Here is a 17,714-nt window from a genome sequence, read left to right as displayed (position 1 = left end):
GGTAGGAATCATGAAAGCTTTCTGTGATTAAAATAAGCCTGGTCAACTGGAGTTCTGATGATTCTTGGTAACTGGTGTCCTCAGAGTTTCACCTGATCTCTGTATTTTCTGTTCTCTGAAATAGGGGCTGTACTGTACTGAGATGTGGGACCCACCACTGTCGGTGGGAAGGAGTTATCTGTTTAAGGATGATTTAGACTCTCCCCAGGGAATTGTGGGGTTCTTGCAACTTACTCAAATCCTTGAAAAAGTTGTTTTAGTCTTTTGTTGGTTGTTTTGTTTTAATTTACTTTTTAAAATTAGTTGTTAATTCTCTGATTGTCACTCTAATAAAAAGCTACCTTTAAGATCCACATTAGGTCTAGTAGAGTTTTATTGCTGTTAAAATACACTCTAACTGAAGTCTTCATCGTTCATAGCAGTGTATAATGTAATGGCTGCCTAGTCTTCTCCATTTATTTTATTTTGTTTTATGTTGTACTTATTTTTGCAAGTAGCCTTTTTTTTGGAATCTTTTTGGAACAAGAGAGTGGGGATGGGCATAAACAGATACATTATCAATGCCAAATAACTTGTTTGGCTTCCTTTTTCTCCCATTTTCTTCTTTCTGTCTCCTTGGTATTCTTTACCCTTCTAGTTCATCACTGACTCACCAAGTAAACACTTTGAGAAGGCTAGGGATGTGTTCTTTTTTAAAAAACTTTAAAAACATTTATTGTGTGTTTTTCCAGGACCCATCAGCTCCAAATCAAGTAGTTGTTTCAGTCTAGTTGTGGAGGGTGCAGCTCACAGTGGCCCATGTAGGGATCGAACCAGCAACCTTGGTGTTAAGAGCACTGCGCTCTAACCAGCTGAGCTGACCGGCCGCCCAATAGCTCATTTTTGTAAAACAAAAAAAAACAACAACCCTCCCCCCCAAAAAAAAGACAAACTAAATGTGCAAAAAAATAGGTAAATGTTTGCATTTTATAATCCTTGCTACTTATTTAAAAAGATATTTGGGGTTGTGATGTATGTATGTGCAGCTATATACTTTGTCTTTTTTCGTGAAACTATTGAAACCTAGCATTTTTTCCATGCCATTCTGTGAAAACATGTTTTTAAAATATTAATAATAGGTGCACACTTTTCATTTATATGATGGATCACTTTTTACATGTAGTAATTCTGCCCTTCTTTTAATAGTGATTTCCATTATTTCTTATTACATTTTCCACCTATTTCCTTAGAATAGTTTACAACTCCCGCTACTACTATTGGCCAACCTGAATGGGGTGCTTACTACATGCCATGTACTGTGCTCTGCACTGTACATGCAGTAATCCATTTAACCCTCGTACCACCTCTATAAAGAAATGGAGGCACAGTGAGGTTAGTTAATTCGCCTGAGATGACTCATCCAGTAAGTGGTGGAGCATTTGAACCAGGGAGCCTGGCTCCTAAGCCTGTGCTTCTACCTCTGCGCTGTATTCCTTCTCAATAGTTATTCCACTTCTAAGAACGTCTGAGAGTGTGGTCGTCTGTAACGTTTCCTGATACATATTGCTAGTTGCTTTTAGAAAGGACATTCCCAATAGTTGTATTCGAGTGTTTGGTTATTTTAATTGAAAAAAAAAGTCATTTTTTGAGTTATAAAAGCAATGTGTGTTCATGATAAACAATTCAAATAGTACAGAAATGTGTATGGTACAAGTTAAGTCCCTTTTTCTCCTCTCCCCCCTCACTCTATGATAATCATTGTTAGTATTTCTTGTGTATGCTTCTAGCAATTTTCAGTGCTACATACGTGCATACATAAGTATGTGTATCTGATGTGTATATTTTTCTCCCTACATAAATGGGATCATAGAGAAGTTAAATCCTTTTATACTTCCCCACATTCTCTTCTCATTCTGCAGATAACCACTGTAGTTTCTTCTATATGCTTCTAGAAATTTTCAGTGCTATATAAGTGCATGTTTATACACACACATGCATACACGTCCTTTTTCTTTCATAAATGAGATCATACCATTCATACTGTTTACAGTTTGATTTTTTTTCACTTAATTATGCATCTTGGTAATCTTTCTATATTAGTACATAATATACATACCTCATTCTTTTTAATGCCATTGGTATACTTTTAAAACATTATTAGCTGTATCTTATTTATGAGGTTCCACTTCATTGATGTAGCACTATTGGATTCAAAGGGAGCCCAAGTGCTACTTCTCATGTTCATTATTGAACAGGAAATGTGATTGATGAGAAAGGTTGAGGAGTTTGTAGAATGGGTATGTGTGAGAGAGAGATGGAGCTCGAGATCTGCAGTCACTTTCTGCTCTAGTGGCTTGCTCATGTTTCCCGATTAATCCTGCTGACCTGACCACTTCTTGCCATTCAGCCACATTGTGGTCCAGGCCCCAGCCCCTGTTTTCCAGCTGGGTTATTTCCCACTTCTTGACCACTCACTCACTCCTTTGCTTAGGTTCTGTGGTAGCAACAGACCAGATACCTACCAGCAGAGCATACCCTCAGTGAGCAGGTAAATCTCTTTAAAGAGATGCTCAGATCCCTGGTGAGTTAGGGAATTGAATATTGAATTAAGTATTGTTGTCTGTATTTACAGTTCTGAATCATTGAGAGAACCATTTTAAAGTTGACTTTGTATAAGTTTTATATAATACCTTCTTTAGCCTCTGATCTCTAAATGTAGAAACTCTGACTTTCCAATTTTATCACATCAGGAAGCATCTGGTAAATGTTTTTAAAGTTACATATTTTTTTGGGGTGGCATCATTGATTACGTAAGAGTCTCCATTTTGAATCAAAATTCACTGCTAGTGCTTGATGACTGGGACTAACCTTTCAGGTTCAATAGAAAGAGCCTTACTGTTGCCAGGACAACTAAAGTTCAAGACCATCTGGTGTCCAGGCAACCTTTTCCAGACCTACCTCAAATGCTCTCCCAAGCTTTTTCAGGAGATGTCCTTCCCTGCCTTTCTCTGACAGCTTTGGGACCTCAGGAGGAGGAGCACCCAAGAAACCCAGGAATGATGTAAAGTTTAGAATTTTTGAAAGACAAAATATATGGATCAGGTGGTAGTTTCTATGCTGGAAAGGAACAATCAGGTTGTAGAAGAAGGAGGATAGTTTTCTCCTTACTCTTGTATCTAAAACACACTAACATCAGATTTACTTTTTATGAGTTCCTGTTATAGTCCCATACTCTTGATTCATGTAAGTCCTGCTGAAGCTTGTCAAGGTCTGACTCAATACTAACTGCCAGCTCTTCACTGACTTGAGGGAAGTGAGACGGTTTTTGTGTTGTTACCCAGAATTTCACAGGATGGGTGACCATCATCCGAAGTGATGAGGCTGGTTTGTCTTAAGAGTTCTTCTCTTTCTGATGTCATAAGAGGTTACTGTTGCCTTGGCCAACATCAGCCAACAGTTAATTTGTCAAGGGCAGGCAGTGATGGAGGTTCTCTAAGCTTATGTACCATGGGAATCAGGCTGCAGATTATTTCATGCCAAGCCTTGAGATACTTAGACATGCCCCCATTTTTCTGAAGAACTTTCAGAGAAGTGGACCAGGCCACTTGGGTTTTGGAATAGAAAGAACTTTGTGCTGTCACTATTCCTGGGCTGCAATCTTATATTGCTTGGGGAGTGGTGTGCCCCCTGAATTCAATCCAGCTAAATATGACTACTCACGCTAAATATGACTACTTTTTGTAAGACAAAATGGCATGTAGGTTGTCCTTTTAGTTACCTGTTTAAAAAGAAAATCTCTGGAACTGAAAATGCTCTTCTTTGAGGTTTTCCCTATACCTCTTCTAGCTTCTACATTCCTTTGTTATCTCTTTTTGTTTTTCTTACTTTATCACCTCACTAGATACATAGCATCTTTTTGCAGCTAAATACAGCAGGTCTTTGAATAACATCATTTTGTTCCATGTCATTTCATTATAACGATGAGATACCATAGGAAGTGAACTCTTGTTTATGTCAATGAACCTGTTGTAAAATTGGTCTTGTTATGCGTCGTTTCACTTAAAGTTGCAGAGCCTATTGACGACGTTAAGTGAGGACTTACTCTATTTACCCACACGTGCAAGCAGCCATGAAGACTAATAAGCTACTGTGGGAAGGAGAGGGGTTCTTATATCTCTTGCGTTAACCCGGATTAAGTAGTGGGGTATCAAAGGAAGAAAATAAGAAAATTCACAGCATAAAAAACAATAAAAAATGATAATGATGGCAGCTAACGTTTTCTGAGCTCTCAGTCTGTGCCAGGTGCTCTATATGGATGACTTCATTTGATCCTCGCAGTGTAATCCATGCAGACCCCTACTGAGGAAGGTACTAACATCCCCGTTTTATAGATAAGGAAATAAAGGGACAGTGTGTGAAGCTGCCAACTATAAGCTGAAGTGACTTTCGCCGGGGTTGGGGGTTCATGTTTAATTTCTTCAAATTTTCCATTTAGTTTCATACTCTGTCAATGTTTGCTTTTTATATAAAAATAACTTCCTCCCTGAATTTTTCAGTAAATTGATGCCTTAGGAAGATAATACTCTATTTCCCACCACCTAGACCCAGAGAGTTACACACTCACCTGTTAGAGAAATACAGCCTTGTGGGGAGGGGGGTCCACAGTGTGAGGGATATAAATGATGAACGTCTAAGTATTGCCTTGTCTTGTGCACCTGAAACTAATAAAAAAAGAAAAAAGAAATACAGCCTTAATTATCACTAATGGGCCAACTGGGGAGTTAGCCTAAAATCTGACAGGGTCTGTGGGCCTGAGTGAAGCCTGGCTCAGAGGCAGAGCCAAGGTGAGGAGGGGAGGGCAGGGGTTGGTACTTGTGTGGGGGTTGGTGCTGGGGCACTTCATTCCAGAGGTCCGAGTTGAATATGTTAGGAGCTTTGCTAGGAGTCAGAGGAGAATACAGAGGTAGGAAACTTCCCTTCTCAGCGTTTATGATCTAGTCTGGGAGGTGAAATACATACAACAGCCCTTTAACTTTGCATCATTGCCTAATTACTCAATACTAGTTCGGTGTTGAAAACAACAGGTGTTCAGAGAAGGCAGAGCGTGGTGTGTCTAAAGTAGTTGGAAAGGCTTCGTGGAAGAGGTAAGACCAAAAAAATCCCCCAAGGATGGGTCACATTAAGAAATAGAAGAGAGGAGGATGGTGTGGGCTAGTGAGTGATTCTACTTGCCCTCTGATTTATCCTAATATTCCTACGTGTATTCATTTATATTCTCTTTCAAAATCTTAACATTTTCCCTAAGTTACTCTTTACAAAATTACTCCCAAGAGAACAGGACTTACATGTGTTATTTGTCAGACCTTTTTTTCCTTTGGTCAAAGTCAGCGGTGGCCACTTTGTCCACCATTGCTGGCAGATGGTGTTTTCCATAAAACACCTGTCTGCATTATCTTTGCAGAAACTGGATTTGAATGCCCTCACGTGAGTCTTGCACTGTCAGTTTGACACATTCCTTGCCACTGCTCTTTTCTTACACCTGACCTGACTTAACATTGATAGCGCTTGCCTTTGTAAACAGTTGAGTTTGCAACTCATTGAAAAAAGGAAAAGGAACTTGAATCAGAAGTTCCCATTGAGTGAAATTACCTTCAGAGCTTGTGAAGCTTAGTTTAAACCCTAATCTGCCCTTTTTCCACATCCCATCTTAAAATTTATTCTGCCTTTTTACCAAAGGAAGTAGTATCTTGTCCTTTTGCCTGTGGATAGTGCCCTGCTGCCTCACAATGGGAGGTTGAAAGTTAGAAGTTTGGAACCGTGTGCCTTTAATGATTTTTAAAGCCTTGAAAGTCCATTTTTGTTTAATTTGTATAACTTTTTCCACTACATATGACTAAGGGCCTGGCAGAAAAAAAAAAAACACCAGCCTGAAGAATACTTTCTGTATAATGGGTGAAAACAGTATTAAAAATGGAAGTGCTTTTCAACATAAAACTTCTAGTTTGCTTCTGCAAGTACTTTATTCTTGGCATTTGTTTTGGCCCTTTGCTATCTTTTAGGTTACGGTAATTGATAAAAGGCTGCCAAGCACTACAATAATTCTTCCTTGTTTTTGGCTGATGACATTTTTTTTCTACGTTAATATGGTTCAGTGGCCTAATAAACTCCAAATGCATGCCTCTGGTTAGAACTGGGATAGAATCCAGGAGCCTCCCAGCTCACTGCTCAGCTCTGCCTCTGACTGAAAGATGAGCCTCTTTCTCGAGTCTTCACAAGGATGAAGTGGGCATTAAGCAATATCTGTGGTGGTTTTGAATGAAAGACTGTGTGAGGTGTTTACAACCTCCAAGGTAATTAGGAGAGAACAGTAGCTTTGCTTACCTCTGACCAGTTGGGAAATGGGCTGGTTCTTTCTGAGGTTTCCTGTGGTGAGGATTGGTGCAAGTTGGGCAAGAAGGCTGAAGGTAAGGAACAAAAGTTGTTGGGTTCCCTCTTCCTTCTCTGGAGCCTGTAAGAAATAAGCCAGCAGTGAGGGGATCCTAGAAAGGCGCAGTAGTGGAAAGGCCGAAGCACAGGGCTCTCCGCTGAGTGCCTTCATGTCACCTTCCCTCCTCGCAGGCACTGAGTGACCGCTTCAGTGGTGAAATCCCCGATGACCAGATGGCACACAGCTCCTTTTTTCCAGATGAGTACTTCACCTGCTCCTCCTTGTGCCTCAGCTGTGGGTAAGTGAGGCCGCCACCTCCCCACCTTGAAAAAAGAGAATGGTGCTTCTCTCACTTCAGTGTACACGCAAATCATCTGGAGTGTGGTTAAATTACAGATTCTGATTTAAGGGTGAGGTGAGGCCTGAGATGCCAAGTTCTAAGTTCCCAGGTGACCCTGGTGGTTGCGAGACCATCCTTTGAGGATGCAGGGAATTCCAGGACATATGGTTACGATGAATCCCCTGAAGAGTCCAACCTGGTTTGGATGTGAAATTGACTGGCTTCTGGTTTGGGCAGCTTTTACTACAGAAAACTTTAGGCTGCTTGTTTTTCTCTGTTTCTCCTATCAGGGCTTTCAGTTATAATTATTCCACCTACCATGTTTCCCGAAATAAGACCTGGCAGAACAGTCAGCTCTAATGCATCTTTTGGAGCAAAAATTAATGTAAGACTTGGTCTTATTTTACTATAAGACCAGGTCTTATATAATATGACATGACATGACATGTCACAACACCGGGTCTTATCTAACAATATAAGACTGGGTCTCATATTGATTTTTGCTCCAAAAGACGCTTTATAGCTGATTGTCCTGCTAGGTCTTATTTTCTGGGAAACGCGGTATTCAACTAATATTTGATAGCCCAGTGTGTGCAAAGCACTGTGGTACGTTTCAATCCTAGTTGATTCACTATGAGGGCAAATGCTTAGAGCACTTTAGAATTATCCAGAGAGCTTTCAGAATTATCCAGGCGTCTCCTGCAAGGCGTCTGATTTAATGGATCTGGGCTGGGGCCACGGCATCGGTGTATTTAAAAGGCTCCTCAGATGATTGTAATGTGTAGCCTGAGTTAAGAACACTGTCCTAGAGCAGTGCTTCTCAAACTTCAAGCTGTGTGTGCATCACTTTGGGATTTAGTTAAAACGCAGATTCTGGATCAGCAGGTGTGGGTGAGATTCTGCGTTTCTAACAAGCTCCTGGGTGACGTTTGTGCCGCTGGTCTGTGGACCACACGTTGTGACGTTGTGACGGGATCAGAGCAGCGATTCTCAAATGCTAGCATGCATCAGGAAAACCTGAAGCACATGTGAAAACGGACTGTTGGGCCTCACACCCATAGTTTGGTTTAGTAGGTCTGGGGTAGGGCCTGTGAACTTGCTTTTCTGGTGCGTTTCCAGGTGATGCTGGTGTGGCTGGCCGAGGACCACACTTTGAGGATCACTAGAGTAATTTGAGCTGTTGATGGCTGTTAAATCACAGTTTGGTGATTTGTCTGATGGAGCCCAGGGGATTTAAACACAGTGTGTCATGGTCAGATTGCAGTGTCCGTGTCGTGTAGGCACTTCCCCACTAGATTGTCTTTGCTCACTTCTGGACCACTGCCTGTGTCCTCCACGTTTGCTCATCTACAGGAGAAGACCTGAGCCTGTTCTGTTATGAATGGCCTTTTTGCACTGAGCCCGGTAAGCCACCTGTTGGGCACTGACTCACCTTGGCTTTGGGATTATACAACCTGGCCTGGGGAGAGCTAAGGAGTATCGTGGACAGAGGGAGGTTAGTTGCCAGCATGACTTACCTTCCTTTTCACCTGCCCCATGAGATGAGGGGCAGCGGCTCTGTTAGATCATCACTTTTCCATTCTCACTGAGCCCTATCAGGGTTTCCAGAACTTTCCCTTCTCTCATAGTGAAATCCTAACGTCCTGATCTCTGTTTTTGTGTTGTCAGGGTGACAGAGCTCTCTGTTCATTTGGGGGACTTTCTTGCCCAGCGTAAGCCAAATGCTTTGCCAAATGTTGGGGGTTAGTTTTTGTTTGGCGTCTTGGCAACCTGTTCTGGTTAAACTTACTTCATGCTATTTGGATTTTTGAGTTTCCTGAGAGTCATTCAGGATTCATCTTTTGTCAGTGTGGTATCTTCTGGCCCCTCTGTGCCTACTGAGCGGCAAGGTGGTTTTTCTAAGAGTTCTGCTTACTCTTTTTCTCCTCTTACAAAGGTATTTAATTGCTCTACCTTTGTAGTGATATTGATTGCAGGTGTAAGAGAGGCTTGTGGGTTCCTGAGAGAAACTGCCCTGTCTGTGCTCAGTATTTGCTGCTGGTTAATAACCAAGGTCTGGTTTTGGCCCTGTGTCTGGCTTAGGGTCAGATTCTTCTGCCTAAGTGGCATTGGCTCCTTTAGCTGCCTCATTGTCAGCTTTTGGGCTTCACTTAGGGCTGGATGTAAGAACAGCATGAATCATGGGAAAGAAGGAGTACCTCATGAAGCTAAGAGCCGCTGCAGCTACTCCCACCAGTATGACAACCGAGTTTACACCTGCAAGGTGAGTCCTCTGACCTTCTCCCTGCTCTCACAGCTGGCTGGCCGGTCACACTGTCCTTCTGGAAAGACTGGCTTGGCGCCACCTTTGCTGCATCCCAAAGTATTTGATATTCAAATTGAATGTCTCTGAAACTTTTCCTCAGCTCTAACCAAAAGAACGCACAGTCTTTGTTGCTGAGGCTCTTGGGGTTTTTGTCTGTCTGTTTGTTTTGGGTTTTTTAAAGCTTATTTTCCCCTTATTCTCTTGAAGTTGTATGCAAGGGTCATATACATTGACTATTCGTTCTTCTTAAGAACAGAAGTGCTCTTCAGGAACCGGTTTTCCGGTTTTGATTGGTTTCTCCTGTCTGTGACAGGTATAGTTTACAGCTCAGTTTGGGGTCTCACGATGGGTACACATTCAATTCATGACCATTCAGGGCACTGGCTTCTTTAGAGAAATGAACTTTCTTTTGATGTGCTAACTGGGGGGTCTGTAAACCCTCAGCTGGTATGGTTTGCCGGGAGTGGGGCTGGACAGGGACATGAAGAGGCCATGGGGGCTGGTGTTCAGAGAAGAAGCTAGCAGAGTGCTCCATGTTTCAGGCCTGCTATGAGAGAGGCAAGGAAGTCAGCGTAGTGCCCAAGACATCTGCTTCCACCGACTCTCCCTGGATGGGTCTTGCAAAATATGCCTGGTCTGGGTGAGTTTAAGCGACATAGCTAAGGGTTGGTTGGTGTGTTTGTCTCCCCAGGCACTTGGCTAGGTAATAGTATCTATTTGCATTCCTCGTAGGTATGTGATCGAATGTCCTAACTGCGGCGTGGTGTATCGTAGCCGGCAGTACTGGTTTGGGAACCAAGATCCTGTGGATACGGTGGTGCGGACAGAGATTGTGCATGTGTGGCCTGGAGTAAGAGCAGTCTTATTTATTTTTCCTCTTTCTCTTGTATTGCTCAGTTATTCATGTGTGTGGAAAAGTGGAACTTGTTTAGAATGAATTTCAGTATATTGGTGGTTTAGGAAGGCATGATTCAGAGAGAAACAAGCCTTTCTTATTCTACATCATTATTTTCATTCTTTTTACATAAATATTAGAAGCACACCTTTAAATAAATGAAAATTGATCTGTAGTTTTACAGCCTTACCAAATAAAATTTCATTTTTTTCATATTCTCACTCATTTTCCAATATACATATATTTGTACCGATGTGATTATAATTTGTGCCATTTATCTGCTTTTCTTCTCACACCACAATTGTATTTCCACATTGATTTCACTTTTCATCATTGTCATTTGTAGTCACTGTGTAATAGTCTGGCTAGTGTTATAGTTTGATTGCCCGTTTCCTTTTTAAACATTCATGCTGTTTGAGTCTTTTGCTTTTTATTTTTAAAAATTTATTTTTCAATTACCATTGACATACAATATTAATATTAGTTTCAGGTGTACAAAACAACATAGTGATTAGACATTTATTTACCTCACAAAGTGATAAAGTGATAACCCCCAAAAGTCTAGTACCCATCTGACACTGTACATAGTTATTACAATATTATTGACTGTGTTCCCTATGCTATACTTTACATCCCCATGACTATTTTTTTTCAATTATAGTTTACATTCAATATCATTATATATTAGTTTCAGGTGTACAGCATAATGGTTAGAATTTTATATAATTTATACAGTGATCTCCCCGATAAGTCTAGCACCCCCTGATACTATATATCATTTTTATATTACTGACTATATTCTCCATACTTTATATCCCTGTGACTATTTTGTAATTACCAATTTATACTTCTTAATCCCTTGAGGGTTTTTTGCTTTTCTGTTTTTTTTTTTTAACAACAACAAAAAAATGCTATAGTAATCATCTTTATATAAGAAAGCCTTTTCTTTGTTTTGGGAAATTTTCTTTAAGTATATTCTAGGAAGTGAGATTACTACAGACCCTTATGACGTCTTAATTTAACTTTCAAATTCAAGATGTTGAAAAAACATATCTGTTTATGACGCATTGATATATTGCTTTCATTCTGCATTAAACCACAGTTCACACTTGGAATTACCCTAAGTCACATCACATGCAAAATCTTTGCCCTTCATGGAAAAAAGATAAGTGATTTTCTCTAAGGGATTTATTTTCCTTGGTGATGTTCTCCTTGCTGGGTGATTCCTAAAGCCACTGGTCAGGTCTACCTGCAGATTCATCTTTGAGCTTTCCCGGCTCCTGCAGGTACCACGAAACTGAACGATTCCCTTATTGTTTTGTTCATCTTCTATCCAGTTTCCAGCCCCACCAACATTTGTTACTGCCGTGTGGTGTCATTTCTAGAGCTCACCCTTGGCGTGATGGTCCAGGCCATCCTAGTCCAAGGATTTATTATGGCCTCAAACTAGTATAACTTTCTCATGAAGCTTTTTATGACTAATGTCTTTCGTTTTTTGATCTGCGTTAGTTCTTTCTCGTCAAAGCTATCATCTCTATGGCAAGATAATTTATATTCCCAAAAAACCCTCATACTACAGTTTACCATGAAGCCATACTCCTCAGAGTCCTCAGAATTAGGGAATACAGGCTCCTCCACTTCTGTTTGTTCATTGATTGGTTATTTCAGCATATGTCTTTGAGTGCTATGTGCTCAGAATTGAACTAGATACTTACAAAAACACAAAAATAAAAAAGATAGGCTAGTGTTCTCAGAGAGTTGACAATCTAATAGGGAGTCAAATACATAGATACTGCGCTGACACATGGAAACACGATTCCTGGAGATGTACGGGTATTAGAGGAACTGAGAGGAAGGGCTCCTAATCCAGCCTGGGGTGGGAAGCTTCCTAGGGGAAGTGTCATCTTGACACGAGTGTCTCCTGGATTATATATCTCCGCATATGGGCAGAGTAAGTCCAGAATGGAACAGTTGTGCAACAAGTATTATGGTTGCCTTGAACAGAATAAATCAGTAACGACTGGTTGGTGTGATGTTGCCTAGAAGCCAGAGGGATTCCTGGTCTGTCCCCATTTTTCTCTGCCGGGGGTCTGTGGTTCTGAGTTGGCCATGATGAGTGTGCAACTCACCCAAGATCCCTCTCCTCCTTTCCTTTGACTCCCTTCACTCAGAGCATGATGGGAACCTGCATTTTCATTTCAGACCGATGGATTTCTGAAGGACAACAACAATGCTGCCCAGCGCCTCTTGGACGGGATGAACTTCATGGCTCAGTCGGTGTCTGAGCTTAGCCTTGGGCCCACCAAGGCTGTGACATCCTGGCTGACAGACCAGATCGCTCCCGCCTACTGGAGGCCAAACTCCCAGATCCTGGTATGGTGTGGCAGGACACTCCCGCATGCCTAGCACAACCCCTTCTGCTTGTGCCACTTCACCCTGCCCTAAGCTTGTTCTGTGAAGAAGGCATGGGATTTTTCTCCCATCAGGTTAGCTCCCAGAGTTTTGGAAAGGGAGGATACACTGAGGCAGCCTGTGTCCTTTGCACACTGATTTCCCTTTGTGTTATTCTGCAAGTATTTTCTTTGTTGTGGATTTTAGTTTCCTTACCTGCACGGGCATATTAGTATTGGTCACATATCTGAGGTCGTACCATGTAAGACCCGGTCTTATATAAGATATAATATATATATAATATCTTTTATAAGACTGGGTCTTATATTAATTTTTGCCTCAAAAGATGCGTTAGAGCTGATGGTCCGGTTAGGTCTTATTTTCGGGGAAACATGGTAGATAAAGAATCTAGAGGAAAAGGGTCTTTAGATGTCATTTAGGGTTATCCTCGGCTTGGTACATAAATCTCTTCGGCACCACAGCAAAGGAGCGCCCAGCTTTAGCCCAAATACTTTGTGACAGGGAACTCGCTCTCACCAACTTCCCAGAAGCTCTTTTGAGAAGCCGTGCAAAAAATGAATTCTCATTGATCTTCTGGCCTTCTGAGAATTAGCCCTTCTGAGAATCCTGTGACTCAACCAAATGATTTGAGTGCCTTTCCAGTCTCTTCTTGGAAGCAAGTGATAATCATACCTGTGTTTCAGTGGGGGCATTCCATGTGCCTAGAGATTTTAGGGCCACTCTGTCAGGACTGTTGGGGTCCTGTCATTCCAAGATGGTCCTGTGGTCCTCCCCCTGGGTCTCACTGACTTTCTCAGCTGAGCCAACACAAATGATACCTGCCTCTCTTTGTTTGGGCTTGGAACAGAGCTGCAGCAAGTGTGCTACATCCTTTAAAGATAACGACACCAAGCATCACTGCCGGGCCTGTGGGGAGGGCTTCTGTGATGGCTGTTCATCTAAGACCCGGCCAGTGCCTGAGCGGGGCTGGGGACCTGCCCCCGTGCGGGTGTGTGACAACTGCTATGAAGCCAGGAATGTCCAATTAGGTAATGTGGGGCCCGGAACGCCTGGGTGGGGCGGGGAGCCTCTCTCCTTGGCACTGGATGTTGGGAACTAGACTCTCATATGCCCAACCCTGTTCCTAACTGCATCATTCTTCTGAGAGCAATTGCTCCCTTGGTCTTGGCCAGTCATTTTCTGAGCTCTTTGTTAACAGGGTCCTGTGGTTGCTAGTCCTCTGGGGGTTAAACGTGTCCTGTGTTTACCAGACATGGCTTAGACTGTGTCTTGTCCTTGGAGAAGGTAGTAGGTCATGCTTTTAGACCTTTCTGGTTTACTTTAAAAGAAAGTTATAAAATAGCTCCAAAGGGTTGAGGTAAAGGACTAAGATGTCACCCACTTTAAGGGTCTGGACTGACCCACAGCCCAGGTCCTTGTGATCATTGTAGGAAAGTACAGTGGTACCCTGTGAGAAGAATCCAGAAGTGCGCTGCTGTTCCCCTGAGTTTTCCATTTGGGAAATGACTCAGAGCTGATGGCTGTTCCTTTCTCATTGCCTACAGATGTTACTGAGGTACAGGCAGACGATGAAGGCGGGACACTGATTGCTCGGAAGGTGGGCGAGGCCGTGCAGAACACTTTGGGAGCCGTGGTGACAGCCATTGACATACCACTAGGTGGGCTTGGCAGTGCTTCTCTTGGGGACAGTGTATGTGGGATGAAAGGTTTCAGAGTGCCCCAGGCTGTCATTTTGTCAAAGGCTTGCAGACCTAGATTGAGTTGGGCAGCAGGGAGTTGATTGAAAATTGACTGACGTTTTGCTTCCTGACTACTTATGTACCTTGGTGGTTTCACGTTTATCTCTGGAGGCCATTCTCTAGTACCACCTACTTATAGCTGCATAACAAACTACCTGTGAACAACCACCATTTTATCATGTCTCACAACTTTAAGTCAGGAAGGGTAGTTAATTATTTTGCTGCAAGTGGCATTGCCTGGAGTTACTACCTGATATTCTAGTGTGGCAGCTGGATTGGTCTTGAGAGGCCGAGCCAACGTCACTTCCATGCTGGGCCTTAACATGCTTGGCAGGGACACCTAGAAGGCCTAGTGAAACTCCCCCACCCCTCGTATTCTCCACGTGGTTTCTCCAGTAGTAGTTGGACTTCTTTACATAGTGGCTCAGAGCTCTAAGAGCTCATGTTCCAAGAAACAAGTAGAAGCTGCTGGTCTCTTAAGGCCTGCGCCTGGAAATTGGCACTGCTACTATATAGTCTTCTGTAGGCATAGAGCCTACCACGATTTGAGGGAGGGGGCATGAGTGTCAGAATTTGTGGTTGTCTTTAATCCACACCAGCCAAGCTATTTTTCATTTAGGTTTAAGATAGCTACTCACCTCTAGTTGTGAGAGATACTTGTAACCAGAATGGGACGAGGGAGAGGAAGGGAAACCCATCAGTGTGTGGAGAGCTTCAGCAGGGTTGTCCGGACCTGGGATATGTAGGGGAGAAACCAAGGACTCCTGGTGGGTGGTGATAAAAATTGCTTGGGACAGATTTAATCAGTGTGGTTCATAAATGAGCAGATGATGAGCCTTCTGAGCCTAGGACATAGGAATACATGGACTGCCCAGGCTCGAAGCTCAGGCTGCGTCTGCTCTCATGGGTAAGGCAGGGGCTGCCTTTGGCCCACAGAGCCTGCCACCTGTGCTCACCAAGTACTCACTTGCTGTCGGACCCTAGGCCAGGGTGTTAGACACGTCATTTCTTGTTATCTCCATAGCCACTCTTGAAGGTAGGTTGTTAAAGACGTGGAAGCCACGGCCTTGAGAAGCAACCGCTTTTAATCCTGCAGCTGCTAATTAACTCGTGCTCAGTGGAACTGGGATTTGAATGAAGCTATAACCTGACTCCAGAGTCCGACTTCTTATTGTTACTCCAGGAGCTCTTAATGCCGCTGCACTTTAGGATCACCTGGAGAGCTTACTAGATACACAAATTTCAGTGCTGGGCCCAGCCCCAAAGATTTTGGCCTGGGTGGTGTGGGGTGAAGACCAGGCATCTGCATGTTTTCAAAGGTCCATAGCTGATTCTGTGTGCAGTTGGACTGCAAGCCAGTGGAGTGTCTGACGATGCTTCCTGCCTGGTGGGACACGGGGTGTTGGGTTCCGTGTGTCCCGCCCATCATGGTTCCTTCCCTGCCGCAGGTCTGGTAAAGGATGCGGCCAGGCCAGCGTACTGGGTGCCTGACCATGAGATCCTGCATTGCCACAACTGCCGGAAGGAGTTCAGCATCAAGCTTTCCAAGCACCACTGCCGCGCCTGTGGACAGGGCTTCTGTGACGAGTGCTCCCATGACCGCCGGGCTGTCCCTTCTCGAGGCTGGGACCATCCTGTCCGAGTCTGCTTTAACTGCAATAAAAAGCCCGGTGACCTTTAACCCCAGCTCCCTCTCCAAGTCCTTCACAATTCCTTAGGTTCTCAGGGTTAGAAACAGAAGTCTCATTGAGGTAGGCCCTCGCCCTGGTCACCTGTTGCGGTGTGTATCCTCTGTTCCTCCTGGGGCACCGTCCCACAACGTGGGGTAGGGTAGATGGCAAGCTGTGGCGAGCCTGGCGGCAGGCCTGAAGGCGTGAACCCCTCTGGGCAGGGGACCGAGCAGCTGATAGCAAAGGGGGATGAACCTGAATCCGTTGCATTTATTTCTTTAAAATAATATATACCCATAGAGACACAGGAAAGGAACGTGGCGTATATTCAGGCTGCTGCTGGTTGCGAAGACTTACCTCAAGTCTGTGCCCAGCACCGGGATAAGGTGGCGGTGGCAGCAGGTCTTCCCCACAAAACCGAGCCAGGGCCAAAGCCACTGCGTTGCTGGTCGCCTTCTTTCCAAGCCTTCAAAGCCTCTCTTTTCCCTGCCTTTTCCCGTCATGCCTCTTGGCCGCCTGGGGAAGTGGGCTTCCCAGGTGCTTGCTTGGAATATCCTAAAGGATCCACCTGGACCCTCCGGAGCTGGATCCCAATTCTTGGCCTACACCCGTTTCAGTTCAAGACCACTCAACTTAGCGTGCAGGTCACCGGAGTGGGTGGAGAGTAAGGGGTAGGGTCCTCAGCCCTGAGAAGTCACAGCGCAGGTGATGTGACAGCGTCGTTCCTGGGGAAAGCTTGGAAGGAAATGGCCCTTCCCCAGTCATGTCTCCTGCTTGTTGCTGCTTCTGTCTGTTCATCCACTCGGCTTTCCCAGAGGCTGTACCCTGCTCCCAAATAGAGCACCTGCTTCCCTCCCCCTCCAACCCCTTCAAGCCCACCATCTGCTTCTGAGTGTTGCACTAGGATTTTTATTGCTTATTTTGAAGTGTCTTAATTCTTTGTTCCCAGACACATGACCCCTCTAGCTGTTGGAGGCATGGTCATGAGAAATCTTCCAGGGAAACAGAGCACAGAATGGACTATTAGTTGTTTTGTTGTTTTTTTTTTGAGTATATATAAATATTTCAACAGATCATTAAGAAAAAATTCTCTCCGGTCCTTGCAAGAGAAGTCAAATGAACTTTTGTTTCTCATCAAGAGCTGGGACACCCATGTCTATCATGACTGGAAAGAGACTGTTGTACTGAAATCTTGTCATCATGGTGGATTTTATCTTCAACGGCCAAAAATGAAGAATTAAAAGTGACAGTTCCTGACTGAACTGATGGGTGGGCTGAGCTTCGGGGAGGTACGCGGCAGACATTCCAGCGTGAGTGTCCGTGTGACATGAGCCCTAGAATGTGTTGGTTCTCAGATGCTCCCTTACTGCCTCCTGTGGCCCAGTGACAGGCCCTACTCTAGTACTGTGTATCATCAAATTCGCCATCATAAAGGAATCTTCCTGCTCAACATGGACTGTGCTCTTTTCCTTTAAGTCTTTCTTCCTCTTTGTAGTTGATGGGAAAGTATCTGGTGGCTGTCAGAGCAGAAACCAAGTGAAAGGCATATGTCTAGGGTGGTCATATTTTACCTGCAAATACCTCAGTTGATTAATAACTTAAAAAGCGCAGGTAAATACCATTAAAATCATTATCACGTGGATTTTAATCTCTTTGGATAGTGATAGCGTGTTCCAGCTCAATTCGCTAACTGGGACCAGGAACTTGGCAGATTTCCTTTAGGGGATGTTTACTGATGGCCGAGATCCTTCTCGTGGTTAGAGGGCTCCATGCATGCTCACTGACCATGCTGTTCTCTTGTACTGCAGCTGTTCATCAGCGCTTTCCACAAGGTGAGAGACCAGGTTGGTGGGGGGTGGGGGGTGGGGGGTGGACCCGCGGCACCAGTTGAGTGAGCTGTGCTGGCCTGGTCCCGAGTAGGGCAGCTGTGTCGGGTGCTGTGCCATG

At 43.8% G+C, this 17,714-nt stretch overlaps 1 protein-coding gene across 1 annotated transcript in view; it reads left to right on the top strand.

Moving 5' to 3' along the window:
* Positions 1-17,221, top strand: part of ZFYVE1 (zinc finger FYVE-type containing 1) — a 53,161-nt gene extending 35,940 nt beyond the window's left edge. Inside the window, exons 5-12 of the mRNA XM_081050158.1 lie at positions 6,598-6,704; positions 8,901-9,009; positions 9,594-9,691; positions 9,784-9,901; positions 12,149-12,319; positions 13,206-13,386; positions 13,903-14,016; positions 15,546-17,221. Coding sequence (XP_080906284.1) covers positions 6,598-6,704; positions 8,901-9,009; positions 9,594-9,691; positions 9,784-9,901; positions 12,149-12,319; positions 13,206-13,386; positions 13,903-14,016; positions 15,546-15,778 — 1,131 coding nt within the window. The 3' untranslated portion in view covers positions 15,779-17,221. The remainder of the gene's footprint in view (positions 1-6,597; positions 6,705-8,900; positions 9,010-9,593; positions 9,692-9,783; positions 9,902-12,148; positions 12,320-13,205; positions 13,387-13,902; positions 14,017-15,545) is intronic.
* The last annotated feature ends 493 nt before the right edge of the window (positions 17,222-17,714 follow it).

Source organism: Rhinolophus hipposideros (assembly GCF_964194185.1).
Source record: "Rhinolophus hipposideros genome assembly, chromosome: 5".
NCBI lineage: Eukaryota > Metazoa > Chordata > Mammalia > Chiroptera > Rhinolophidae > Rhinolophus > Rhinolophus hipposideros.
Note: the sequence above shows the minus strand (reverse complement) of the source record. Positions and strands in the feature narration are given on the sequence as shown.